The sequence below is a fragment of the Nansenia antarctica genome (genome assembly GCF_963989245.1).
Source record: "Nansenia antarctica genome assembly, chromosome: 1".
Lineage (NCBI taxonomy): Eukaryota > Metazoa > Chordata > Actinopteri > Argentiniformes > Microstomatidae > Nansenia > Nansenia antarctica.
The window spans coordinates 13037997-13051222 of NC_137674.1; the positions used below are offsets into that span (position 1 = coordinate 13037997).

The window sequence follows — 13226 nt, forward strand, 5'->3', positions numbered from 1 at the left end:
ATTTTTTTGGACGGAGGTAAGCGCATTAAGCATTCAGCCGCTAGTGGAGATATGGTTATTGTTTAGCCGTGGGGGAGGGTCGTATGTATGCGCGCAACATAGCCTACATGCGTTTATGATCAATACCGCTGTAATGTTGCATTGTAGCCTAGTTCTGGTTGATCACGGCATTCCCAACATGATATAAGGTTACAAGATAAAGAGTGTAGGATTGTAACATTTGCATATAGCCTTGTACAGATAGCAACGACGTGAAATATGGGCTATAATCCTGTATTGTCATAGTCATGTTGTTATCACGACAATACCCACCAAGGAATGACTCTGGACCGGTGTGTTTGTCATTTACTAAAAAAAGCTTCTGCCAGCTCCTGTCCTGGCGTCGATCAGGGTCGGATGGCCAAGGTTATGGCTATGCATGCTAACATAACGGAGGCATGCACTATAGGCTATATGAAGTGAGCAATATTGATTTCTAGACAATATTATGTGTGGTTAATCATAATCTGTACTGCAAACCTCAGAATGGTTCCTCTGAGTGGGGATTTCACCGGGGGTCTTGGCGATGCATTAATATCCAACATGCTATAATAAACCCTAATATTGGCCAGAGCCCTATAATAAACAATATTCTAAATATAAGTCTCAGATGTCAGCTATTTGCTAGAGAATATATCTACTGGGTTGGCCACATTTGTATCATATGGCACAGTTACACAGATGGTGTTATGTGTGTGTATATGGTTAATATAGCTACCTAACATAATTTTATGATCTTCGTGCATATCCAATATAAATGCTTTAATGGTTCAAACCTGAGCTACTGTTTATATCTTGCTTGGGAAAGCGTGTGTTATTATAACAGGCCATGTTATCGTACTCAGATAAGTAAGGGATCTATTGATGTAAAAATGGAAAGGTGTGAGTGAAGCCAGGGTTCATTCCACCAACCTTTATTGTGATATAGACATGCATGTATAAAATGCCTTGAATTGAATGTGTGAACTGTATTTTCCACCACATAAATCATCAGTTCCTAGGGTGGGGCTCTCTGTCGTTGACAGGCGGTGTTGAGTGCTCTACTGTATATCATTTGATGTGTAAACACAGTATTCATCACAGATTAGATTGACGTAGGGGCTGAAGCGGAGGGTCACCAGTGCTGTGAATTGCTGTGCTACAGTACAGAGTTGGCCTACATTGCCATTTGCCAGCCTATAGTGCTGAGTGTATCGCCACCTCAAGCCTACTCCTCACTGACTGAGGGGGACTTGTAATTAAGGCATTAGGCTACAGTTATCACAGTCCTCCTTTTGTCTCTTTCACTGACTTTACGTGAATAATATTCACTGGACCACATCAGTCGGTGCTGTGATCAAGTAGTAGGCCTAAAACAAATAGGTTTTGAGTAGAATATGTGTAGTAGTAGGCCTAACGAGTAGGCTAGTAATTGAGCCGACCTTTTCACAAATACTGTGTTAGAGCTGTTTTCTAATGTCTCTGTATTCCAAATCTAATTGGCTAATATGTTTGAATACGATCTAAAGTTGAGCAGTGTTCATGTTCTGAGAGGGCCAGTTAACCTCCCCGACTTATATTCTGATCGGCCTGCTGTGCACTTCTAAACATTGTTAAAAATGTCTTTTGTCCTAATTGTCCTTTTGTCTATTGATCTAATACTGAGCTGCCATGTGTTCCCATTGTGCTGGCAGAGCTTCAAGGCCCTCTTTGCACCCACCAATCCTCATCCATCCCTCCATCCATCCATCCCTCTGTCCATCCATCCCTCCATCCATCCCTACATCCATCCCTCCATCCCTCCATCCATCCCTCCATCCATCCATCCCTCCATCCATCCATCCATCCATCCATCCATCCATCCATCCATCCATCCCTCCATCCATCCCTCCATCCATCCCTGATCCCTCCATCCATCCCTCCATCCATCCCTCCATCCCTCCATCCATCCCTCCATCCCTCCATCCATCCATCCATCCATCCCTCCATCCATCCATCCCTCCATCCATCCATCCATCCATCCATCCATCCATCCATCCATCCATCCACACATTGAGACATCCAGTGGTCTTGGAATGATTGTATGGTCATCATGATCTCGTGATCAAATCAGTGACTGTTGTCCAAAGCAACTCACAGTCATCACATTAAGTTCAGTTCAATTGAGTTCAGTGAATCTTTATTGTCACCGGAGGGCAATCTGAAAGCAGCAAAACATACAAAACATGATACAACATATACAGTGCCGTGCATAAGTGACATGTTTTATTCTTTTGGTTCTGTACTCCAAAAGAATAGCCAAAGGTTTGGAAAGGTTTGAAGTCAGACAATTACAGTGAGGTTATAGTGGAGTTTAATAATAATAATAATAATAATAATAATACATTAGACTTATATAGCGCTTTTCTAGACACTCAAAGACGCTTTACAAACTGAAAAGATCGAGTAGTAATAATAAAAAGAAACAAAAGGTAAATAGAAGAAAATATAGGGGGCTATACACCTATCCAGTTTATCAGCTTTTTATTTAGGGGTATTTGTGTACATATTGGTTTCAGCAAAATCAGAAGAAAAACAATTCAGAGACATAATCAAAACCTTAGGTTTGCCAATACCTGCGCTGCACAGACAGCGTTTGCCAATAATGAAACATCATTAAATATATTTTAAAAATGCACTGTTGAGCTCAGCAATTGTAAACAGGCTGGTAGGCCAAGGAAGACTTCCGCAGTGGATGAGATCAGTAAAAAGGACAGATACGATTAAATGACCTCCAAAGTAATTGGATGGTGTTTCATCATACGGTAAGACAATGACCCAAAGCATACTGCCATAGAAACTATGGAATCTTTCAGGGCCAAAAAGTGGAAAGGTCTTGATTGGCCAATCAATCTTCAAATTTAAATCCTTTGAAAAAACGTTGGGCACCAAAAAACAAACACAAAAAACAAAGACCCACTGAAGATGGCGACAGTACAGGCCTCCACAGAGAAGATACCAAGAGTCTGGTGGGGCCAACGAGTTGCATACTTCAGGCAGTTATTGCATGCAAAGGGCTGTCGAATACTAAACATGAGTGCTTAATTTAAATGAATCTGTCCCGCTACTTATGCCCTGAAATAGGAAATAGGGGGGACTATGTATAAAAAGTGTTCAGTGTCATTTCTAGCCTAAATGGTGAGAATCTCTACATAGTTAATATAATAATAATAATAATAATAATATCTTGGTTTTATATAGCGCCTTTCACAAACCCAAGGATACTTGATATACGCTAGAATCATTCATATCAATTTGGAAGAAGAAATGCTTCACTGTCCCATTACTGGAGAGGCCACTGTATACACACACACAACCACACATTCAATATACTGTATCTACTTTAAATGAGTCCTATGCAGCAGGAATCAAACCCTCAGCTGTTGGTTGGCACCATGTGTGGACAAACTCAGCCATCGGAAGTCCATGACTTAATGAGTGGCTTCCTAACTGAGTTATAAAAATAAATTGTGTGTTTAATTTGACGCTGTGACAGAGATGGGTGTGTATATGTAATGCGTCCATGTGACGTCAGAGAAACAGACTGAGAGCTGAATCATTTGCCTCAGGCTGTGTGTGTGTGTGTGTGTGTGTGTGTGTGTGTGTGTGTGGACAGCTTTTAAATCTAGTACTGTCAGCCTATCTACAAGCCAAGCACAATCAAGTCTCTCGCTGGCTTACCTCCCAGAGTGGCATTAGTTTAGATGTATTTGGTTGAATTTTGTGATTTCCATATGATTGAGGCCCTTTGCAACATGTGTCTTAGCTTGATTTTCCTCCTGCTTTCAAGAGATAGTGACTGAAATGTGACCCGAGAACATGTGCCTGTCTCCGACCCGGTTCCAGAGCTCGGCTGGAGTCTTGGGCTTTGGCCCAAGGCAGGGTTTGGTTTAGGCAGGAATCAACACCTACATTGGTTTGTCGTGAGACAGATACTTTGAGGTTATATTTCGTAACAGTATGATGGACTAGAACCCCTGTGGGTTACAATTCAACCGTGTCTGTTGTCTGACTAGAGGTGTGAAAGGGTAGGCAGGAAATGTGTCAAAGTCAGGAGTATCATTACACTGAAACCACTTCACCTCAGAATGTTCAGATGCTCTTATCCAGATCGACTTCCTGTACTGTAAGCCGTCTTGTGTGTTCTAATGTGTGTTGTTCTCCGTGTGTGTTTTTGTCCACCAAGGCAACATTTTTGGATGCCCAGAGAGCAGTGATTCAAGACTTCACCATGAACAAAAACAAGAAAGAACGAGAGTTCTACAGTTTAGACGTGGGGGATTCCACATTCACAGTTCTGAAGCGCTACCAGAATCTCAGACCAATTGGCTCCGGAGCACAGGGAATAGTCTGGTAAATGTTTATAAATGTTTATAACGTTATATACATTGTTATAACTTTATTAATATTGTCATCTGTTGTGGGGAATATGGAACGTATGGTACAGTTAGACCATAGTGTTTTGCTCTCATTCTTGCTCTCAATCGTCATTTTCATTGCATGAAATGTGCTTGAAAGTGTCATATTAATCCATCTAAAGAATGGGGTGCTGAATGTTTTGAGGTAGGCTTTATGCCCAGACGCTTCCATGAATGTCACAGTAACAGTCCTATTGTCTGTTTATGTTTCAAGGCTACATGGCGTAAAAGCCCCACATAAGTGTTTGAAAACATGTCTCTGACGTCCATTTGAATTCCTAGTCTACCATCCATTCTTGTGTCGTGTCTGTGTACTGCAAGACCTTTTTCTTGTCTTTCAGTTCAGCATACGACCACAACTTGGAACGAAATGTCGCTATTAAGAAGCTGAGTCGGCCGTTTCAGAATCAGACCCACGCCAAAAGGGCGTTTAGAGAACTTGTGCTTATGAAATGCGTCAATCACAAAAACGTGAGTCTGTTTGCCCAAACTGCTCAATGACTGCCTGTTTTTACTGTACCTGTGCTAGGCTAGATGAACTCGAAATCTATACTTCTTGTTCTGTTACTTTGACCATGTGTGAAGTTTGTTGTTGTTGTTCCCAGTATTATTCTGATGTATTCATGTTTTTACATCTACAGATCATCGGCCTATTAAATGTGTTTTCTCCACAAAAATCACTAGAAGATTTTGCAGACGTGTAAGTGTCTTGATTCATATTTAACGACGATGGACCGTTTACAATGTGACATTATTTCATGATATATTCATAAGGTTTAGATAGAATGACTCAGCAGAGGATAAAATACAATCACTGTGTGCTCAGTCTGTCCATCACCCCTCTCTTACTGGATACCCAGTAACATGATGATGTGTGTGCATGTCATATATCATATCATGTACCTTACTCTCCCTGCCCACCAGATACCTGGTGATGGAGCTGATGGATGCCAACCTCTGCCAGGTGATTCAGATGGAGCTAGACCATGAGAGGCTGTCCTACCTACTCTACCAGATGTTATGTGGCATCAAGCACCTCCATGCAGCTGGCATCATACACAGGGTAAGGACTACCTGAAGCCATTGTCAATCTCTGTAGGCTAATGCTAGGCCACTGATGTGACTGACTCCTGCCGCTGACTCCTGCCTGCCTGTCTGCCCACTCTAGCTTCGGTCGGGGGGCCGGGTGGGCTCACACCCGGCTCTCCACACGCTACTTTTGTAGGCGACACCACGCGACACACACACCATTGTATTGGATTCCTGTAAATGTGGGCTTAATGTTATTTTCTCCCCCGAATATGAAAAATGCCCCCCCGAAATTCAAAACATTCTGAGTGCAAAACATGTTTCCCTTAATTATTCTACATGGCAATACTAGGCATTTCGTTTAGCAGCAACTACTATTTAGCTGCTTCAAGCTCCTTATTTGTTATAATACAAGTTAATGTGGTGTGTACTTGTGTGTCTGTCCCTCTGTAGGACCTGAAGCCCAGCAACATCGTGGTGAAGTCAGACTGCACACTGAAGATCCTGGACTTTGGGCTGGCGCGGACCGCCGCCACCGGACTCCTGATGACGCCGTACGTGGTGACGCGCTACTACAGAGCCCCGGAGGTCATCCTGGGAATGGGTTACCAGGCCAACGGTCAGTAGCTAGCAATCAATCTGTCTATCAACTGTATCTATCTACGGGTTTATCAGTCTGTCTATCAACTGTATCTATCTACGGATTTATCAGTCTGTCTATCAGTAGTATCTGTCTACGGATTTATCTATCTATCAACTCTATCTACTGTGTCAATCAAACGATTGAAAGTTGATATTGAAGCATGGAAATAACAGCAATGTTTTCTTGGCAGCTCTCTGTTCACACTCCTGACTTTGCACCTGCAGGGTTTTTCCTGAAAGAAAATTTAAAAGTGTTAGGTGGCACGTCTAGGACGAATCGCATAAGAAAAGCTGTATGAAAATGCTAAAAAAAATTGTCCATGCATTTATTGCTGCAATTCGGTCATCCCAGCAGCAGATGCTGCTAGACTATCCTTACGTTATATACGCAATACCCATGGAAGATGGAGAGGAAGACGGCGACGCCGGCATAAGCGGGTCATGTGATCATACAACAGTGAGAGATGGTGCTTTTGGGGTGAACATTTGTAAAAAGAATAATAATTATATATATATATATATAAGATTTGTCTAATTAATTTATGCAGAGCCCCTTATTACATGTTACCTTTCCAGCTTATTGGCCCCGAATTGTAGTTGGGAGCGCACTGGTTCCTTTAGAGTAAGCCAATTTCACACATAGTTCCCTGTAAATGACATGGAATCCCAACCCGGGTCCGCCAGTGATTTTAATAAATCCAGTTACTAAGAGGATAAAAAATGATCTCCCATAAAAGTTTCCCTCACCCATGTCCCTTAAGGGCCTCTGTACATTTGTACTCCCAGCTGTTCCCCTAATAAATGTGATTGACCCATTTAAACAGCCTGGCTCTTTAGTTAGGGCACGTAATACTGCGGCACTAGAAAGGACATAAATTAACGTTCATTGTCAAACCAATAAAAATCATTAAAAAAAAGAGAATCGAATCACCACCACCACCACAACCTCAACAATAATCATTTAGGTTATGTTATTTTAGTGGCACTTTAAAGCTATTTCAGTTGTTTACAAATCCTTCAATAAATATTTAAAATGTTAATATTTTTTTATATTTGTCACACATTATTATTTTTTATACATCTCAATAATGTCAGCACAACGATTATAAGAACAAGCGCCGGGTTTGAGGGTGCACAAAAATAGTTTTGGCCGCGCACGCTTTCACCTCCACTTCTACCACCTAACTCTTATTTTGAGCCAGGAAAAACCCTGCACATAACACGCATGTTCGCACAAATCTCACAAATCTCTCTGTGTGCATCTTGGGATTCAGTCCCAGGGGAAAAGAATGGTGTCCTCACTAACCTCTTCTAACCAATGGCTGTGCATTCCTCTCTTCTCTCCTCTCTCCCCGCTGCGCTACAAACCTTTAGTGGACATATGGTCTGTGGGTTGCATACTGGCAGAAATGGTCCGTCATAAGATCCTGTTCCCAGGAAGGGACTGTATCCTTGTGCTTCAGAACATACATGAGTAGACATTCACAGGAAAGGTTCTGCTTGTTCTAGATGGTCCAAGTTCTAGAGGGGCGAGGCACTTATGTATTAGTTATCTGACCTATAAACCACCCCAGTTTCCAAACAACTTACCACACACAGATCCGTTGGTGCAGAGAGTTGAGAATCTGCGCAGTGCCTGGATCAGGCTAGATCCTAGTGAACTACCAGGTTATCTAAAAAGAAGACACCTTGTCGAAGGTCTTCTGGGTTTTGTAGTTTAGGGTCTAGGTTTGAGACGACTCCAGATCTGCATGGCCATTTTCCATCCTCCTCTACATCAGTCCCCTCTAGTTTATTTCGCTCTATCCTTTCTTTCCTTCCTCTGCCTGTGTTCCTCTGTGTTGTTTTTGCATGTTAACCCTTGTCATCCCATCTCCCTCCTCCTCCTCCTCCTCCTCCAGTGGATGTCTGGTCAGTGGGCTGTATTGTGGCTGAGATGGTCAGAGGTAGTGTGTTGTTCCCTGGATCAGATCGTATCCTTACCTTGCTCTATGTGTAATTGTTTCATCTTGGGTGTTTTTTCCCCCCCCCCCATTTCTGTATTTCTCTTCGTCACCCCCTTCCCCATTCTTTGTCCCATTTCGCACCCAAGTTACAACCCCACTGCCATCGTTCCTATCCCAAATCCACCTCAGCCCAACCTCTTTCAGATCACAGAGAGTAGCTCTAGAACAAATGGATAGTTCTAGAACACAGGGATAGCTCTATTACACATGGGTAGTTCTAGAACACAGAGATAGATTTAGAAAACATGAATAGTTCTAGACCACAGGAATAACTCTAGAACACATGGATAGTTGTAGAACATATGAATGGTTCTAGAACACAGGATTGGTTCTAGAACACAATTATAGTTCTAGAACACAGGGATGCATCGGCTGCATTCGTAAATTCGCTCTGGAAATCTGATCAGCACTCATGGAATGCCCCTTGTCCAATCAAATGACTTGGTCCCTTTATGACGTTGAACCCAGTGTGCGCTCTCAGAGCGAATATACGAACGCAGCCATAGTTATATATACAGTATGTTACGGTACATGTGGGAATACGGTACATGTGGGAAAACTAGGGTTAGGGTTAGGTGCTAGGGTGCTACGGTTAGGGTTAGGGTTAGGGATAGGATTAGGGTTAGGGTTAGGGTTAGACATGCCAGCATGTACCAAGTCGACGTAGCACTTAACCCTAACCCTAGTTTTCCCACATGTACCGTATTCCCACATGTACCGTAACATATACATATAGGAGCTCTAGAAGTTATATAGCTCTAGAACACAAGAATAGTGCTATGGCACAGAGGTGATGTGAGACACTTTTTCTCCACTCCCTGTGTGGAGTATGTGTTTGTTTGTGTAGCGTTTCCCTAACTCTAATGCTGCTCAGACATCGACCAGTGGAATAAAGTGATAGAGCAGCTGGGGACTCCATCTCAGGAGTTCCTGTTGAAGCTCAACCAGTCAGTCAGGACCTATGTAGAGAACAGACCACGCTACGCAGGATACAGCTTTGAGAAACTCTTCCCTGATGTCCTCTTCCCCGCCGACTCAGAGCACAACAAACTGAAAGGTGTGTGTATGTCTGTGTTTATGTGTGTGTGTGTGTGTGTGTGTGTGTGTGTCTGTGTCTGTGTCTGTGTCTGTGTGTCTGTGTGTCTGTGTGTCTGTGTTTGTGTGTGTAAAACGCATGTGTGTGCATTTCCTTCTTGAGTATCAATAAGTATTATTTACTGTTTTATGTGAACTCTCTAATCTCTCTAAACTAAGTCTCCCTTCCCTTCCCAGCGAGCCAAGCACGGGACCTCCTGTCTAAGATGCTGGTGATTGATTCATCAAAGCGTATATCAGTAGATGAGGCCCTGCAACACCCCTATATCAATGTGTGGTATGACCCTGCAGAAGTGGAGGCGGTAAGTCTTTAGCAGTTGGTATGATCTATTAGAGGGGGAGCTTAATTTTTTCAACTCAGAAATATGCCTGTTGAATCATCACACGTTTTAAGGGTGTATATGTTACGGTACATGTGGGAATACGGTACATGTGGGAAAACTAGGGTTAGGTGCTAGGGTGCTAGGTTAGGGTTAGGGTTAGACATGCCAGCATGTACCAAGTCGACGTTTATTCTGCCATGTCCCCGGAAATGCAGACATAAACCTTTTTCCCACATGTACCCTAACATATACATGATATATTCTACTAATTAGGAAAGAAATAAAAATGGTTTTCAGGGCGGTGCTAATGTCTCTTTCTCCTCTCCTCAGCCCCCTCCGAAGATCACAGAGAAGCAGCTGGAAGAGAGAGAACACACAGTGGAGGAGTGGAAAGGTAAGAGAACTCGTAGCGGGGCGGCTCGGTGGCATAGCACACTAAGGCGACAGCCGTGTAATCGCAGGGTCCACGGTTCGATTCCTGCAGAAATGCCTTTGTAGCAGTGGCGGACTCAGGCTGTTTGAAGGGCAGGGACGAAAATAAAAAAAGGGCGACGTTTAGTGCGACGTTTTTCAACTGTGGGGGCACTTGGTCAAATTTAGACCATTGGAGGGGCACCAATAGGGCACATCCTCTAATTTTCGCCACTCAAAAGGGCATTTTCTACACTCAAAAGGGCATTTTTGCCACTCTAAAGGACACTTAAGAGAGACGTTTTTCAACCGTGGGGGTACCAGGAGGGGCGGTCGCCCCCCCTGCCCCCCCATGAGTCCGCCAGTGCTTTGTAGTACTAGCTTCACTAACATTTCACTGTTCTCTTAATGTATTACTGTGAAGAAAGAGTAGAAAGGTTAAATAATCTTCAAATAACTAGAACTACAGGCTAATAGAATTCCTCACACACTCAAAAAATATATGAGGATAATACTCAGAGCGCTGACATTTGAAGACAAATGGTAAAGTTTACAACAGTGAACCAGTAGTGTAGTGGTTAGAGTCAGTGTTGTGTCTGCCTCCCAGAGAGTTATTGCCTCCAGATAGAAGACATAGAGAGATGTATGATTATAAAGAGTCAATGCCCTAAATTCATATTTAAAGATAGGAGACATACAGAGATGTATGATTATAAAGAGTCAATGCCCTAAATTCATATTTAAAGATAGGAGACATACAGCGATGTATGATTATAAAGAGTCAATGCCCTAAATTCATATTTAAAGATAGGAGACATACAGCGATGTATGATTATATAGAGTCAATGCCCTAAATTAATATTTAAAGATAGGAGACATACAGCGATGTATGATTATAAAGAGTCAATGCCCTAAATTCATATTTAAAAGTCACATGATCTGTTTTAATGCGCAAAGTGCAGTTAAGCAAGAGAGCATGACCTCCCCTTAGTAAGGTCTCATTCTCAATATCTGCCTCCTCAAATCCAGGAGGCAGCTAACGGCGTAGACCTTAAAGAGTGTATAAAGGTTAAAGGAGCTGGCTATCACTATCACTTTTCACTAGAACCTTTCACTGTTATGCTAGTGTGGTAAACATGACTCTATGGAGTGTAAAATAACACGTTCACTCAGGGTCCAGCGGGATGAGGTGATAACCCCTCGCCCGTGTTAACGGGGGGCTATGACAGCGGCAGGCGCCTAAATTAGAAACATGGAGGTTTCTGTGTTCTGTGACTCACCAGGCAAATACGAATGCTGTAAAATGATGCCTGGCTCTCTTGTGACGTCTTTTTACTCTCGCCTCCTCTCTCTCTCTCTCTCCCACTCTTTCCTCCACTGTATTTCCTTCCTTCCCTCCTCTCTCGCCCCCCCCCCCCCCCCCTCTCTCTCTCTCTGTGTTTTTCAGATCTGATCTGGAAGGAGGTGTACGACTATGACGAGTGGACGAAGAACGGAGTTATCCGAGGACAGCCACCCCCTTTAGGTTAGTGAAAACAGTTACTGTTGAGAGAGAGGGAAGGAGAGAGGGAGAGGGAGAGAGAGAGGGAGGGAGGGAAGGAGAGAGGGAGGGAGAGAGAGAGAGGGGGGGAGAGAGAGATAGAGAGAGAGAGAGAGAGAGAGAGAGAGAGAGAGAGAGAGAGAGAGAGAGAGAGAGAGAGAGGTGATGGAGACTTCCTGCATCTTAAAGCAGCACTACTCGCGAGGACTGGTGTGTGTGTGTGTGTGTGTGTGTGTGTTTCTTAGCACAGGTGTATCAGTGATCCTGTGTGTTTCTCGCAGCACAGGTGCAGCAGTAGTCGATAGCTCCCCCCAACCTGCGTCCTCCTCCTCGTCAGCCAACGACGTCTCCTCCATGTCCACCGACCCCAGCGACCCTATCAGTGACCCCACCTTGACCTCTGACACGGACAGTAGCCTGGACAGCCACACCACCATGGGAGCACTCGGCTGCTGCAGATAACAAATGCACACGCACACGCACACAGACACACACACACACACACACACAGACAGACACACACACACCTACACACAGACACACACAGACACACACACACACACCTACACACACACCTACACACACACCTACACACACACACACACACACACACACACACACACACACACAGACAGACACACACAGACACACACACACACACACACACACACAGACAGACACGCACACAGACACACACACACACGCACACAGACACACACACACACACAGACATACACACACAGACACACACACACACACACACATACACGCATACACCTTCATACTTGTATAGGGTTTAGGCCACTAATGGTTCTTTCTTTTTTTATATATGCTTTCAATGTACAGCTTCTTTAGATTTCCCTGATTCCCCCATATTGCTTATTTCTATGCTGTAAATGATTGTGGTTTAAAATGTTTTTTTTTTCTTCCTGGGGCAAAATCAGAGTCAATGTAAAGCAGTGATGTATCCTCTGAAAGACTACATTCTACACAGTCCTGGTTTTTAAGCTACCGCTAATGTAGCGTTTTGCCATAACTGTCGTAGCCTTTACAAGATATTTTATGTTGAATATATTTTGCATCATATTGTTTACTTTTTATGTATTGTTTTAAGTGTTTCTACATTGAATCCTGCTCTGTTAAGCTGCCCCTTATGCACACAGCAGGTTGGATTTGACAGCAAATCTTCTCCCCTTTTTCTTGTTCCATTTCTTCTTTATCGAACATTTCCGTTGGAAACATTTGAACAAAAACATTGGACATAGTTTGATACCATCTCAGTCTGTCCACTCCCACCTGTAGTTCTAACTACATTTATTTCTGTGCTATAACCTCTCAGTTAGTATTTATTTATGGTTTGTTTATTTATTTATTGGCCTGTGGTTCAGAAGTGACAGCCTGGTGGATATAGAGAGAACAATGTGAATGTAAATGAGAACATGGGGAGATATGTGAAGGTACTGTAACTATGGGTGCTGTATAGTGCACTATGTTGCCCTGGTTAAAACACTATGGCCGCGTTTGTAAATTCGCTCTGAGAGCGCCCGGAGCGTCCACGTGACTGCCTCTCGTCCAAATGAAATCAAATGACTCGGTTCCATTAGGACGCTGAACCCAGTGTGCGCTCCGACGAATTTACGAATGCAGCCTATATAGGAAAGTCTGTCATTTAAGACGCAGACTGGCATACCTTTGAACGTTTCCC

At 43.2% G+C, this 13226-nt stretch overlaps 1 protein-coding gene across 4 annotated transcripts; it reads left to right on the forward strand.

The window, feature by feature from the left end:
* Positions 1 to 4249: 4249 nt before the first annotated feature.
* Positions 4250 to 11983, forward strand: mapk8a (mitogen-activated protein kinase 8a; the record flags this gene model as incomplete). 4 transcript variants are annotated; one of them, XM_080531677.1, is made up of 11 exons in its annotated part: positions 4250 to 4410; positions 4817 to 4946; positions 5117 to 5175; positions 5400 to 5538; positions 5958 to 6123; positions 7521 to 7592; positions 9027 to 9209; positions 9425 to 9549; positions 9901 to 9964; positions 11429 to 11506; positions 11808 to 11983. In XM_080531677.1, the coding sequence occupies 11 exons, from the start codon at positions 4289 to 4291 to the stop codon at positions 11981 to 11983; spliced, it is 1314 nt and encodes a 437-aa protein (XP_080387803.1). The 4 variants fall into 4 exon arrangements, with proteins under 4 accessions (XP_080387803.1, XP_080387802.1, XP_080387801.1 ...); XM_080531676.1 differs by lacking the exon at positions 7521 to 7592 and adding an exon at positions 8048 to 8119; XM_080531675.1 differs by having other exon boundaries at positions 4289 to 4410; positions 11429 to 11510; positions 11803 to 11983.
* Positions 11984 to 13226: the final 1243 nt, after the last annotated feature.